Raw genomic sequence first — 16,207 nt, 5'->3', positions numbered from 1 at the left:
TGCAAAGGAGTTGAGGCTTGACACCATGAAGAGAGCCTGTGAGAGGCTATTGGTGAAGCCTAGCTGCAATGGAAGACAGCAGTGTTTTGGAGATGCCAGTGCCATGAGATGACCACCAAGAACAGCAGCAGCAGTGGAGAACAGGCATCTGGAGCCCAGAAGACAAGGTGTGTGCCACAAAGGGCAGAGCTGGAGAAGTGACCAAAGCCCTTGGAGGAGCCTAGAAAATCATGGGTGGATCCCAGACATTGGACAGTTTGATTTCAATTTTGTTGTGACTGTGCCCCGATATTTTTCCCTCTACAAGAAAGTATTTTAGTGAAGTCCACAGTTAAGATACTTTGAAATTTAAAAGATATTGGATATTTTAAATGGATTGAACTTTTAATATGTAAAGACTATATGACTCTTAAAGTTATTTAGATCTTGGGGATGAATAGGAAAGTAAGGGTTGAGGCTTAATAATGATGTATTTGTGTGTCAAGTTGACAAGGGGTCAATTGTACTGAATAGAAACCTTGGGCTGCATTCAGAGCCTGCCCCACATGTGGCCCATACATATACAGCCATCCAATTAGACAAGATGGATGAAGCAAAGAAGTGCAGGCCGACAGGAGCCAGATGTAGATCTCTCCCGAGAGACACAGCCAGAATACAGCAAATACAGAGGCGAATGCCAGCAGCAAACCACTGAACTGAGAATAGGACCCCCGTTGAAGGAATCAGAGAAAGAACTGGAAGAGCTTGAAGGGGCTCGAGACCCCATATTTACAACAATGCCAAGCAACCAGAGCTTCCAGGGACTAAGCCACTACCTAAAGACTATACATGGACTGACCCTGGACTCTGACCTCATAGGTAGCAATGAATATCCTAATAAGAGCACCAGTGGAAGGGGAAGCCCTGGTTCCTGCTAAGACTGAACCCGCAGTGAACTAGAGTGTTGGGGGGAGGGCGGCAATGGGGGGAGGATGGGGAGGGGAACACCCATAGAGGAGGGGAGGGGGAGGGATTAGGGGGATGTTTGCCCGGAAACCAGGAAAGGGAATAACACTCGAAATGTAAATAAGAAATACTCAAGTTAATAAAAAAGAAAGAAAGAAAGAAAGAAAGAAAGAAAGAAAGAAAGAAAGAAAGAAAGAAAGAAAAAAAAAAAGAAACCTTGGGCTGGTGAGATGGCTCAGTGGTTAAGAGCACTGATTGCTCTTCCAGAGGTCCTAAGTTCAATTCCCAGCAATCACATGGTGGCTTGCAACCATCTATAATGAGATCTGATGCCCTCTTCTGGTGTGTCTGAAAACAGCAACAGTGTACTCATTAATAAAATTTTTAAAAAAGAAAGAAATCCTGACTAAGACACTAACATACCAACACCTAGTTGAACTCAGTAGGAATCTCAGTGCCTTTATTTGCAAGAAAAGTTCAAAACCACTTCTTTTCTAAAGGTCCTGCATTTTCAGCAGCTGCTGGACAATGCCTAGATTTTGAACAAGGTCCTCTTTTTCCCCTCCCACTGGGTACCAGAGGTTTGGCAAAGAATAACCTAGTTGTCCAAACATGCTTCGGATTCTGTGTTGATGAATGAGGGGAAAGTAAGGACCTCTGCAACTTCTAGAACTGGAAGATTCTATCAGGATGAATTATACTGTAGACATAAAGTTGGTAGGACAGTCCTTTCTTACTCAGGGGACGGATGTGGTCATTATAACCAAGTCTCTATCTGCTTCCTGATTTGTAATATAAATTTATTTTGTTACTCCTCTTCCCCTAGAGAATCCTGACTAATGCAGACTGTGCTGTCATTGGCATTTCTTCTTCTTGATTCCTGGACCTATGAATCCTGACTATGGGAGGAAAAGTACCATATATTGGATGCTGACTTGGTGTATACACAGCCTTCTAGATAATACTGCCCCCTCTGCTCTCAGGCTACTGCTATCACATAGTCACTGTAACTGTGTTTTTAAAAGGCCATTCCATCACTCTATCAAGCCAGTTGCTTCAGGACGGTGGAGTACAAGGTAACAACAGTGAATTTGATGGGTACACTGCTATACCTCTTTGTCAAGTGAAATCCTTGGTAAGAAATAATTCTAGGTGGAATACTATGGCGATGAGTGAAGAACTCTGCATGGTCATGGATGGGAGGTTTGGCAGCAGCATTGCGTCCAGAAAAGGTAAATTCATACCTAGAATAAGTATCCATTCCAATATCTTAGATTTTCATGCTTGTACCATGAACACTTTACCCACTGATCCATCTACCCATTCTCCAAGCCTTTAAAAAACTTAGTTATGGTCAAGGAGGTGTCTTTCTACTCAAGAAATATATCTACCTTTGTTATTCTATTTGTACACTTCCATTATTTATATTCCAAATACATTTGATGTTGTAGGATATAATAACCTAGCCTTAGTATGTCAATGTGAGGCCTCTAACAGGTTCATTACAACCTGTTGTGTAACAGTTTCCTCCAGGATTGAAAAAAATCCCATCCTGCAGAGAAGCTCCATAAGCAGGAAGGTAAACAACTCAACATAGCTTAAGGAAGTCCCTGAAACTGACTAGATTCACCAGGGCCTTCATTGCCAGAGGAAGGGAAAAAGCTGAGAGTTCTGCTCAGACTGAAGAATACAGAACTGCAAAGAAGACCCTTAGATGAGTCTAGCTGCCAAGAAAACTTAGACAAGCTAAGTTGCAAAGAAGACTCTCAGAGGAGAAAAGCTATAAAGAAGTGCTCCAAACCAAACCAGCTGTCTGGAAGCAGCATAAATCAACCTAGTTGCCTGGAAAAGGTTTAGATCATTGAGGCACCTAGAAAAGAATACTTTCCAACTTGTTGATCTGCCTGTAAGTTATGTAGTATGCTCTAGGTTCCCAAATTTATGAGCTATCACTCATGCACTATACACTGGAGTAGATCTTGGTGGTGCAGCTGTTGTTTCTGTTCCTGTAAGTATCCCCTTACCCCTGTTCTTTAAGTAATTCCAGTAAAATCCATTAGTTCACCAAGTTGGACTTTGGTGGTAACCATACTATGGTCTGTTGTGGGTTCTCTGTCTAGGGTGATTAGATAACATGTGTTACAGCTCCCCAGGAAAAGTTTTGTTACACAACACAACCTCAGAACTTCCAATAGGAATTTGCTGGGGATTGAAACCAGGGCTCATGTATGCACGATGAGCATTTTAAAAATTGAGTTATGGGGCTGGGGATTTAGCTCAGTGGTAGAGCGCTTACCTAGGAAGCGCAAGGCCCTGGGTTCGGTCCCCAGCTCCGAAAAAAAGAACCAAAAAAAAAATGAGTTATATTCCCAACTTCTACAAATAACTCTTTACTCAGAAAGTTGTAAGGAGTGAAATATCGACATATAGGTAGGAAAACTGGAGTTAGAATAAAGCATTTGCTTGATACCATGAAGTTAGCACCAGGACAAAGACCTTCTGTTTCTCCATCATAGAGATCTATGTGTTATTATAACAAAATAGTTAAGACTAGATACTTCATAAAGCACAGTTTGTTGATCTCATTCTGGTGATTGGAATGTCCAAACAAAATAGCATCTCAGTTGGAAAACCACACCCCATCTTCTAAATAATATTATAATACATCACAATGGCAAAAAAGGAGATGGCTTACATGCATAGGGTACCAATTACTGAGGACAAAGAACCCTGAGGAATATTTTAAGTGCTGACAACCATACTTTCCCCTATCACTGAGACCAGATATGGGCTCCCTACTACATATTTCCTTAATGCTAATCCTGTACATCAGTCTCAGTTGTACTGATATTGTAATTAAACAACCATGTAATGTGTGGTTTAATTTTATAATGTCTATTTCCTCAGGAATGAAGATTTGACAAAGCAAAAAGAGTCTCGTGGGTCTTGTTTACAACTAAACCTTGGGTTCTATGTATTTTATATATGGCAAATAGGATGCTATTTCTAATTGAAAGTCTAATAGTTAAACTCATTGGCCCCTAGAATATTGTTTATTGCCTCGGTCTCATACAGTATAAAACCAATCTTAAGTATATTGTCAACTAGAAATTCAGGATCCCCTAAGATGAAGATTTAGTGGGACTGTAGGAATTCTATAATAATTGGAAATGTCAGGTTTTCCATGTACTTGTTTTTAGGTATAGCTTGATAGATCTTGACATAATTATGAAGAGCTGATTCACATTAAACTCCTCCCTTTAAAAAAGAAACAGAGTAGTTGAAGCACAAGCCAGATTACAGTAGACAGTAGGTTAAGAATGAATCAATGGGTTGATAAAAATAGGCAATATCACTTTTACCCTGGTTATAGGCTTAAAAGCCCATCTTTAGTCATTACCAGTCCTTAATGTTTTTATAACGCCCTTGTTATTGAGATGTATAGTGATAAAGAATTAAAATCATAACTCATATTTTGGAAGAACCTGAGTCGCTTTGACGATGACTTTTAGACAATCCACACAAAAGAAACCTGAGAGGTGCACGTATAAGATGCCATTTCAGGGGGTTGGGGATTTAGCTCAGTGGTAGAGCGCTTGCCTAGCAAACGCAAGGCCCTGGGTTCAGTCCCCAGCTCCGAAAAAAAGAAAAGAAAAAAAAAAGAAAGAAAAGGAAAAAAAATATGCCATTTCAATGGATCTAAATCATTTTATAACCATCAGATTGGAAAAATATTGAAGTTGAAAGTACCAATAATATAGACCAGCAAGAATCCTTGAACCATTCTGGAGGAAGACACAACATAATTGTGGCCAGATTCTAGAACCATTGTACGTGGCATCAAGTCGTGGCTCTAACCCTTACATGCTATGCCCTTTGCCCTTTTGCAGGTTACATAATGCTTTGGTACCAACTGGAATGGTACTATCTGAAATATAATGCTTTGGTACCACCACTTGGAAAAATGGTAATAAATCCTTCTTCAATAGGAGAGACGTTAGAACTGAAAAACTAATACACAATGTTATATATTAAGTATTTGATAATAAATGGAATATCCATTGCTGTTACTAGTATACATATTACTTATATATCACAGGTACATATGCAGAAAAAAACTGGCCCAAAAGACAAAGTTTATCATAGAACTAGAATTTGCTTGCTTTCTAAATATATTGTAAAAATCAGTTGGACTAATAGTACTACTAGTCCTGGGAAACGCTCAGCGAAAGGAGCAGCTACTTCCGGAGCCACACCGGAACCACTTGCCGGAACGTGTGCAGTTCCATGGGAAGGATTTAGTGATAGGACCACTTCCTGCTTCTGGATGGGGGGGTGGGGGGCGGGTATAGGGAAAGGAAATAGCTGCGGGAGCCGCATCCTGCCTGCGCTATCGGCTCCTGAGGTGGAGGCAGAGAGGGTGGAGAAGGCAGAGAAGGGTGCCGCAGAGAAAAAAGTGTCAAAGCCAGTAAGTGAGAGCCTTAGAGCAGGGGATGGAGAACAGAGTCCCAGGTCTCGCTTTGCAGATCTATGATCTCAACTTGCCGAACTGCCCAGTGGGGTCAGTGCTTTCTAGATTGCCTGTCAGTGAGCGCCTCAGAGGGACTGTGGGGCTCCTTGGTCGGGCCTTGCAGGGCTCCAGACTGCGCTACTGCCGTCCGTCAAGGTGTCTTGAAGCCAGGGGAAGCCTGTGCCATGCTTTCTGGGGACGCTAGGGCTCCACATCCTGGACAGCTTCACTTGGAATTCCAAGGGAGCGAGCACTAAGCCTCCCATTTTACCTTTGGAAGCCAGTAGGATCCTGATGGTGAACAGTATTTCTGCGACTAAGACGAGAGCTTGTGAGAGTTGTAGTCTAGAAGTACTTTCCCCGCCCTTGTTCAAGCTGCCCGGGCTAGTCGGAAGTGGAGTTGTTTTTAAAGGCAAATGCCTTGGCCTGGCTGTCACTTCAGAATCAGTTAACAACCTTCAGATCCAGTGCTAAAACAATGCGTTTCCTATCCGAGTCATTAAATTAGTACTGCTGTGGGTGAGAAGTGATTACTCTGCAAATATACTTGATGGTGAAGTTAAACAAAAAAAAAAAAAAAAAAAAAAAAAAACCAAAAAAACTCCAAGTGCATCTTGAACAGACAACACCGACTAGCGATCATGACTACTATGATCCTGACTGCTTTTCCACTTACCCTCACATTCACATATAATCTATCACCTTAGCATCTTTAGTTAGCGATAGCCATCTTAAAGGCATTACATTATGATTGTGCATCCATGCAAAAATTATATTAGGATGTGAGATTCTTGATTACAGACGAAATGAGTGAAACAATTTATATAAGTTGCTGGAGAATTCGAACAGTTTTTAGTAAGCTACTACTTTTCTCTTGTTGAAGGTACGGCTTTAGAATACGGTGAAGGATACTTTTCATGGTGCATGGAAGGAAAGCCAATGCGCAGGTAAGCCTTTTAGGAATAAGATACATTAATGTCAGTGGTTGGAATTTAGCGTCTACCGACAGTGCGTCATTTAACGTTAGTCACAAATCCTGCTTGGAATTTATCATTCTCGTTTCAAGTAAATCAAAACTAGTGATGTCAGAAATTAGCAACTTTGGTTGGTTGGTGTTGTATCGTTTTTGTTTTGGGGGGATTGTTTGCTTGTTTGTTTTGAAACAAGAACTTATTGTGTGGTCTCAGCTGTTTTGGAGCATGCTCTGTAAACCAAGTTGTCCTCGAACTCACAGAGATCCACCTGCCTCTATCTTTCAAATGCTGAGTTAAAGGTGTACGCCACCATATTCCACAGCTTGATAATGGAATGTAGGAGTTAGATTTCTAAAGAGTTTGGGTTTTCTAGTTCTTAATATTTAAATCTAACCTTTTGCGTAGCAATTTTTGTTACACTTAACCGTCAAGTGTACTATAATACTTTGTGAGCTTACCATAAATTTAGTACCTTGTGCAATATAGAAGATTCTGTTGCCAAGTAAAAGTAAATATTGTAAGACGCTGTGCTGCATTCCTAGTTATGGTTTGATTATTTTTACTGGTGTTCAATAATATGTTTACTAAAATAGCTGCGTTACAGTGAAGATTAAGGACTAAAATAGATGTAGAAAAATAGAAGTGTGAAAAAGTATGTAGGCTCTCTTGCCTCTAGAACTTACTAACGCCTTTTCTCAATCTGTCTGAGAAATTGTACTAGAATCTTTATTGAAACAAGTCAATTCTATTCAGTCAGTGTTTAAACTTGTATTATGGTTATCAAACTCTGTTTTGTCGTATGTTACTTAACATGGGAGATAAAGAACACAGAGACCCTATAGAAAGAGGCATGCAGTCCACCATAAGGACAGGACTGAGAACTGGGAATGGAGCTGCTATGACCAGCAAACCTGCAAATCCCCAGCACCTTAAGGCAGAGGCAGCAGGATCCCAAGATCAAGGTCACAAGCGAGAATCTGAGGATCCTTTTTCAGATTTGTTATTGATACATCACCCGGCTTTGAACTCTTCCTCTCTCTCTTGTCCTGTTAACTTTGCCAGTGTATGTGTCCATGATACAGCATTAGTACGTGTTCAGTGATGCTTTAAGATGTCCACGTGAGAAGACGTCACAGAGGTGACGCATTCTGTCATCTTACTTCTGTCTTACCCCATAGCAGAAAGTATTAGACTGTAACATACTACAAGAAACTAACCACACATTTATTAAGTGCTTCACCACTTCATTCTCTAAAATGATTATAAAAGCCACGGATTTTGTCTCATCCTTGGTTGCCATAAATGCCATGTCTTATGTAATTGCTAAAATAAGAACTTAATTTTTTTAAATTAAATTTTATTTTAATTTTATAATAGAGTGATCATGTTCTTTCCTTCCACCCAACTCCTCCCAGCTCCTCCCTACTTCTCACTCATTCGAGTTCCTGTTCTTTCTTCCTCTTAAACACACCCCCACACACCCACACGACAACAAAAACATGGAGTATATTTTGTATTGGCTGGCCACTCTTGGGCCTGGGGCCTGCCCTAGACTGTGGTTGATATACTCAGTGAAACCCGAATTCTCCTCTCTCAGCAACTCTCGGTTGCAAATAAGTTCTTGGTTGGAGTGAGACTTTGTGCCTAGTTCCCCTTCTCGGTACTGGGATTTTATAAAGGAAAGTCGGATTGTGGCAGTGTTTTTATTTATTGGTAATTTCTATATAAAATATGCACTCAACCACTCAATCCAAGGAGCTTTTTTTCTTTATTTTTATTACATAATGGTGTCAGCTTTTTAAAATGATGTTGATAATTCTAATGCCATCAGTTGTTGAGTTATAGTTTCTTATTATCATACTTGGCCAGAGGTCAGCCTACCCACTGTTCTTTGGTCCTCCTTTGTCTTAATGCTGCTTACACTAATATGGTCACATTTCCCTATCCATTCCTTCTGCTGCTAAAACCCAGGAAGTAAACTCTCCAAGGCAATGCTGGATCTATCCTCAGCTGCTGCTGAAGAAACTTTGAGTGAAAGTATGTCTTTATTGTGGCTTTTTGGATGCATGCTCATTCTCTCTCACAGATGTAAGTTCACCCATAGCACCTAATGCATAGCACCATAACAGCGTAGCACCTGATGACTACTGAATAATTGTCTGAATGAGCAGCTCCTCCAGATTTTTCCCTTGGTCAGGGGTGCAGGCTCTATAGACAAGAAAAGATTGAAAGCTTTCATTAAAGGCATTCCTTTGTAATTTTAATGTTTTTGTTTTTAAAGAGAGAATTGATTGTTTATTCTTTTTTGAAATGATTTTATTTTAGTATTATTATTACTATGTGCATCAGTGTTTTGTCTGCATTTGTGTCTGGGTGAGGGTGTTATATGTGTTGGAACTAGAGTTTCAGAAGTTGTGAGCTGCCATGTGGGTCCTTCAGAAGAGCAGCCAGTGTTCTTAGCTATTGAGCCATCTCTCCAACCCTTAACATTATTTTTAATTGTATGTATTTATGCAGTAAGGTGTGATAATTCAATATATGTGTATAGTATGTAATGATCAAATCAAAGTAATTAATCTACTCACTCATCTTTTAATACAAGGGTTTCTTTTTTTAACCCATTATGGAAAATACTAAAAAATTCCTAAAAACGAAACAAAGTCTATCACTTGACTGCTAACCCATTACTGCATTGACATGTGTGTGTGTGTGTGTGTATCATCATTGTATCAGAGAGATCCTGTCCTTCCATGTTTATTGCAGCACACAGACATGATATATAATCACCTGAAGTATCCATTGAATACAGGAAGTAGAAGAATACACACACACTCCAATATTTAGCCATTCAAAAAAACTAAGATAAGTTGCAGCAACCTAGATTAAAGTATGTTATCATTATGTTAAGTGAAATAAGCCAGATTTAAAAAGACAAAGCTAGACCCTGTCCCTCACCAGCTGTTCCACTTGGAACAACAAGCCTGCACCTCACCTGGGCAACACAGCAGAGTTGATGTACTACACCTAGTAGTAGTGGTGTGTGCAGTAGAGAATGGACTCGGACTGACTCTGGGGCAGGTGAGCCAGTCCTGAGGCTGTAGTCAAAGGAGAGCTAGCTCCACCATTCATCTGCCATGAGGTAGACAGAATGGGAGCAGGGATGATGTTCTTTGCCCCCTTGTCCTTTGCCCCTGCTGCTGTAGAGAGAGCTAGACCTCAGGTCATGAGAAGAGGAGAGCTCATCCTGCCCCTCACTGGCTGCAGCACTTGGGGGAGCATCAGCTAGGCAAGGGTGAGCCAGTCCTGAGGGTGTGAGAGCAGGAGAGCTGTGTCAGCCTCTTGCCTGCTGCAGCACCTCAGGAGAGTGGACTCCTCACCGTGACTAGGTAACACAGAGCTGGGCCTGGGAGGGACTCAGGGGAGCCAGCCCTGAGGGCAGGAGAGCAGGAGAGCTGACCTGCCCCTGGCCACCTGAGGCGTTGGGTGAACTAGCAGGATATCCTGATGAGGTATTGATGATGTAGCAGAAGCTAGATGCTTCAAACCAGAGCAGTGACTCATTGCAATGAACATTTACAAATAAAGATGTATGGACAAAAGGGTGTACTGTGGGACACACCACAGCTTCCATGAAGTTTGGTTTGGGGTGGGGTAGTTTGCAAGTGCAAAGGCAGATACACAGGGACAGGGAGAGGAGTCAAATGATGTGAAAGTCACAAAGAACCAATAAAAAGTTTAAAAACAAACAAAACTACATATTCTCAGATATAGAAACGAAATGAAACTGATTTCAGATAAATAGAAAATAGAATATTGACTAGGAAAAGCAAGACGATGGTGTATAAGAAGACTGAATAATAGGTTGCCAAATATAGTTAGATAGGAAAAATAAGATCTAATGTTTTACAGCACAATAGGTTAACTAAAGTTTATACAGTTATCAAATATTTTATAAAAACCAGAAAAAAGGAATTCAAAGCTTTCCAGCACAAAGAAATGATAAATATAAATATTTAAGGTATTATAATGCATAATTCAGTTTTATAAAATCAACTGGTACTTTATTAGCAAAAGTTTTACCTGTGTGTATTTATGTGTATATGACATAACATTAAAAATAAACAATAGCATATTCAAATTTGACATAGCAGTGCATGCCTGCAATCTCAGCATGTGAGAAGTGGAGGTAGAATAATCAGAAAGTCAAGGTCCATCCTGTGCTACAGAACAAGACTAGCCTGGGCTAGACAAGATCTTGTCTCAAAACAACAAAAGCAATGAAAAATAAGTCTCCCAGGAGGGATCCCAGGCCCCAGTGGTTTTCCCAAGGCATATGTAGTTTCTTCTGCATTATTTGTAAGGCCTTGCAATTGATGTACAAGCATATGTACAGTACATTCTCTTAAAAATATATATAATATTATGTAAAATAATAGTTACATATAATACAATATTATATATGTGTGTATATATATATATATATATATATATATATATATATATAGTTACAGACATTAGGGCTGAGATATTGGCTCAGTTGGTAGAATTCTTACCTATCACGCTTGATAGGTAAGCCCTGTTTAATCCAACACACTGAATAAGCCAGTTCGGGTGGCACGTGATTATAAAGTGACTGAACTATATAGGAAATTTGAAGCCTGTGCTATATGAGATGCTGCCTCAAAAAAACAACAAACAACAACAAATATCTGAGCTTCCTCCTCCTTTAGCTGCGGAGCAAACAAACAAAATGGTAGGAATCAAGACTGTAATCATGAAATGGTTTGGCCTTTATTATCCCCTTAGGAGTACAGGGTATATGGAACAGACTCTGAGAGCTTGATGTGCAGCACTGACTAGAGATGATGTTGGATTCTGAATGGTTCTGAAAGGAAGAATTTGGTTTTAAAAAAGGTCAACATATCATGCATACTTATAATTCTTTGCCACTTTACAAATTAACCTGTGAGCCACTATGATAACAACACATTCTGTAATCCTTAAAATCAGAAGCCGAGGCAAGAAGAGTCTGAGTTTGAGGCTAACCTGGGCTATACAGCAAGACCTTGTTTCTATTTCTTTTTAGGTGAGCAGTACATATAAACCTCTCTTATTTTATATAGTTCACATACATTCATGCATACCATTTAAATAAATTCTATAGTGAACATACATGTGAGTAATCTTTGCTCAAATCTATGAGCATAACATATATTTCTTCCACTTTTACATGGGTTCCCAGGATCAAACTCAAGTTTCTGGACCTATACAAAAGAACTCTTTCCAGTGAACCAGGTTGGCTGGCACATGCTGAACCATCTGCCTGCCCCAAGAACTCTAAAGAGGGGATTGGGGACAGGCAGGATGGTCAGTGGGTAAAAGTGCTCACTCTGTACATCCTGACATCTGGATTTAATCCTCAGAACCCACAAAAAGCTAGATGCTATGACACACATCTTTAACTCCAGATTCCTACTGAGGTGGTAAGCAGATGGGAGAGTCCTGATAGCTTCTCGTGTGCAGCAAAGCAGAGACTAGAGACCCTTCCTTGAGGTGGAAGGCAAAAACAAACCCCAAAAGTTATCCTCTGACTTCTACAGATGCACTATGGCACCACAAGTACAATTTTACATTTTAAAAAGAGAGCGCTAAAACTGGAGACGTAGCTCCACTCCGCGGTGCAGCATGTGCCTTGCACATGTTGGGTCCTTGGTTCAGTCCAGCTTTGCAGACAAAGGGGTGGGGTGCAAATGGTGGCATGGAGGTGAGCAGGGGTAATTAAGGACACTAATGAGGGAGGGATGCAGAAGGAAAGGCTTGTAGGGAGGAGATAGTAAGAATTAGGGTCTGAGTTACATGCATGGTAAGTACATCTTCAACTTAAGTGTGTGGTATATGAAGAAAGACAAACAAAAACTATGGAAACTGAGACTTCATTTTGTTACTTGAGGAGCCAGCTCTAGCCTACAGATGAGATTTGTTTGTGCTGATTTTTTAGGCATGTGGTAGTTAGGCAGGAAAAAGGAGAAAATAGTAGTAAAGAAATGAACATGAAAGAGTTCTGGTAGTTTATCTGAAAGATTCACTGGGGGAGATCTATGCTGAGGAGAACCATCAGCTCCAAAGGTTTCAGCTTAGAAAGTTGAGTGCCGCCCTGATAGGAAAGAATACAGAGATAGATGAGCGGTTTCATAAGCCTCCAGCAGGGTCCTGTACACTTTAGGAGTTTGTGTCAAAGAAGGAGCCAAGTAGAGATAGCTGGCTTGTGAGTGGAGAGAAAAGAGATTTATGCTGGGACATAAACACAAGTCAGCCAGGATGCAGGAGGTTCTTCAAGCTGTGGGTACGCATGAGGAATGGAAAGGAGTATCGGCAAGGGCGGAACCCTGGGTGCCATGGGGTTAAGTGGGACTTAAAGGGAAAACACGGAAACACTCTAAAACAGATAGATCTTTAGCTGCAATTTCATGTGTATTCTAGCACGTCTGCTTAAAAGGGGGCTTATGGACAGGAAACCGGGAAAGGGAATACCATTTGAAATGTAAATAAAGAATTATATCCAATTAAAAAAAACAGATAAAATAAAATAGATCCTTGAGACCCACCCCCCAAAAAAGTTTCTGGTGGCTAAGGTGTATAGATCAGAGCGCTAAAAGTAAAATTTGCTATACTAGAAAAAACAAGCAGTAGCAGACAGATGTACTTTAATTAGACTGGTCCCGGGGTGGCATGCACGGACTGCACAGTATCGTGCTCACAGACACCTCTTCTTCCCTTTCTGGAGCACAGGAAAGGTGGATATTGTGTGTATTTCTTAGTCTTATTTCATCTGCAGATTGCTGTTTCCCAGGTTTCTTCTAATGAGGGTTAGGACAAAGGGTTGAGGGGCCCTAGAGCTGACTTACAGGGAGGGCCGTTTGCTTGCCCAGCTCCTGTCATCCAGTAAGTAGTGATAAGATGTCTTGGAGTTAAAACATTCACAACCTAGTTCTAATTTGAAAGACAGGCCGGGGCTGGAGAGGTGGCTTAGCAGTTCATTCTGCTCTGTGTGTAGAGGACTGTAGAGAGCCCAGGTGTGGGTCCCGGCACCCAGGTCAAGCAGCTCACACCCACCTGTAACTCCAGCACCAAGAGAATCAGATGGCATGGCCTCTGCAGGCACCTGCATGCATGCACATACACAACACACACCAGTAGGCCTAATTAAACATAATAAAAACAAATCTTTTTAAAACAGGAAGCCAGGCTTCCTGAAATTAGATATGAAACCTAGTGTTTAGTAAGTGTCCTGTTATGCAGAACGAGCACTGTGAGATATTATTTATGCTGCGAGAATTTGTTTATTCAAATCTCTGTTCAGATGTGTTTTTAAGTGTATTTAAAAACTGTAAGTGAGTGTTAGCTCAAATAAATCTTAAAATACAGGTTGTTTCCAAGTTTAAAAATAAAAATGAAGTCTTGGGGATTGAACTCAGGGCTTTACACTGCTAAGCAATGGCATAAAAGAAGAGGTATACATGTCTAAGAAAACATTTCACTCCACAGATCTTTGATTATAAGTGTTTTAGAATAAAAAGATATTTTTCCTAACATTTTTATTGTAATTATTTTTAAAATTAGCCATTTACAGAAAATGATTACTTAATTGATATTGTTGTTAGTGTAGTCATGTTTTTCCCAACTCTAGATTAATCCAGGAATTTGTATTCTCTGATCTAGGGTAGTGGGTATTGTCAAATAAAACCAGCCACAGAGAGCCCATGCTACTCTGTTGATGATATATAATGTCAGTTAGCTGACAGTGTTATCCAACAATAGTTCTGTAAATCCTTTGTCATTGCTTCATCATTCTACACAGCAAATATTTCACTCCTTATCTATTCCTCCCATGATCTGTTACCTCTCCTCCTGACTGCCCACAAGTGACACAAATTAATCTCCAAGGAAAGTTCTTCCCTCTGCCTAAGACCCATTTCTTCTGTATTTTAACTCTATACCTTATTACTCTCCAGTGAGCCACCTTACCTCTCAGATGTTTACAACACTTATCCCACCACACAAAGAAGCCATGGGCATAGGTGAGCAAGGTATAAACACGATCTGTTTCCAGGTCTCTTCTAATTTCTCATCACAGGTACCTAAGAAAACATTAAAATATACAGGGAAAAAGTGCTTTCTTCCATAAAACTCTTTGGAGAAAATGAAACTAAGGAAGGATATTGGATTTCTAAATACATTTACAAAAATAAATAGCAGAGACAGGAGAAACAGATCTACTATATAAAACTAAAATCAGGGGTTGGGGATTTAGCTCAGTGGTAGAGCGCTTGCCTAGCAAACGCAAGGCCGTGGGTTCGGTCCCCAGCTCCGAAAAAAAGAAAAAGAAAAAAAACAAAACAAAACAATTCAGTTTCTAGAGCTAAATACTTGTAGAGTTAAGTACAACTTTCCAGAATATTTAAACGTAATAGCTCAGCTGACCAGTGAGCCCTGTTCTTATGCTCTCCTATTCTAGAAGGGATTATCAAAGAGATAATACAGTCATGTAGCTATATGTTTGCTTCAGACAGATTTCAATGCCATCAGTCTTTATGAAGTAAGCACAGTTGTCCCATTCACATATGATGAACATAGAGATGAGACATCCACTAGCTACTTTTATGTCAACTTGATAGAAGCTACAGTCATCTGAGAGAAAGGAACCCTAGTTAACAAATTGCCTTCATAAAGTCAGGCTGTAGACAAGCCTGTAGGGCATTTTCTTAATTAGTGATTGATGGGGGTGGGGGGATATCAGCCCATTTTGGGTAATGCCATCCCTGGGCTGGTGGTCCTAGAGTCTCTAAGAAAGCAGGCTGAGGAAGCCATGGGGAGCAAACCAGTAGGCAGCACCCCTCCATGGCCTGTGCATCAGCTCCTGCCTCCAGGTTCTTGTTCTGTTTGAGTCCTGTCCTGGCTTCCTTCAATGATGGACTACAACGTTGAAGTGTGAGCCAGTTAACCCTTTCCTTCCCAAGTCACTTAGGTTATGGGGTTTCATCACAGCCACAGAAACTTTCACCAAGAAAGGACAGGTTAAGTAATTTTTCAAGCCTAGTAAGTGAAGAGCCTCGTTTTGACTAGTGTTTGCCTAATTACAAACCCGGCGTTCTTGGGTGAGAACTAGATGAGAATGTTTGGAGGATATGCTTTATTTTGACAAGAAAGGTTCATTTATTAGCAGCTCTTTAATGGACCCTTGATCAAAGAGATGGGGTGTAGCGCATGCAGATGAGAACAGGGGCACTTGCTCTCTACAAGCTTTTATCTAGTTGCAGGAGAGGGCCAATATACTATGTAGTTATGAAGAAACATTAAACAAGGTGAATGGTTCTGAGTAATAAAAATATGAATTTTTCCATATATGATGGTCTGAGAAGCTGGTGATCAAGCAAATGCATAAAAGGAGTGAGGGAATGAGCTCTACATATACTTGGGGAAAGAACTTTCAGGAAGAATGAATAATGGTCTAAAGCAAAAGAAGCCTTGACTTGTCCCCAAACCAGCAAGAAATTCTGTGGCTGGAGAACAAGGAGAAATTAGGAGATAGGTTCCAAGAATTAGTGGAGAAAGGTTCCAGAAAGCTTGCTGAACTTTGTTTCCCCTCTGTTGAACATTTCTAAAAGGATTTTGAGTGCAGGAGTGGCTCTAAAGATGTGATTTACTTTCCCAAAGGAACCTTTGATTGTTGTTTGGTAAAGGGAACATAATCCACAAAAGGAGTATCCAGGCCAGCACT

The 16,207-nt window shown here is 40.4% G+C and overlaps 1 protein-coding gene across 3 annotated transcripts in view; it reads left to right on the top strand.

Annotated features, from left to right (window-relative positions):
• The first annotated feature begins 5,245 nt into the window (after positions 1-5,245).
• The window catches only part of Klhl20 (kelch-like family member 20), a 44,923-nt gene continuing 33,961 nt past the window's right edge, over positions 5,246-16,207 (top strand). The window contains exons 1-2 of one of the 3 annotated variants that reach the window (XM_008769649.4): positions 5,246-5,506; positions 6,339-6,402. In XM_008769649.4, coding sequence (XP_008767871.1) covers positions 5,476-5,506; positions 6,339-6,402 — 95 coding nt within the window. In that variant the 5' untranslated portion in view covers positions 5,246-5,475. The remainder of the gene's footprint in view (positions 5,507-6,338; positions 6,403-16,207) is intronic. The other 2 variants (XR_595500.4, NM_001107192.2) reach the window with 2 other exon arrangements.

Source organism: Rattus norvegicus, chromosome 13, assembly GCF_036323735.1.
Source record: "Rattus norvegicus strain BN/NHsdMcwi chromosome 13, GRCr8, whole genome shotgun sequence".
Taxonomy (NCBI): Eukaryota; Metazoa; Chordata; class Mammalia; order Rodentia; family Muridae; genus Rattus; species Rattus norvegicus.
The sequence above is the reverse complement of the archived record's forward strand: the minus strand, read 5'-3'. Positions and strand labels throughout refer to the sequence as shown.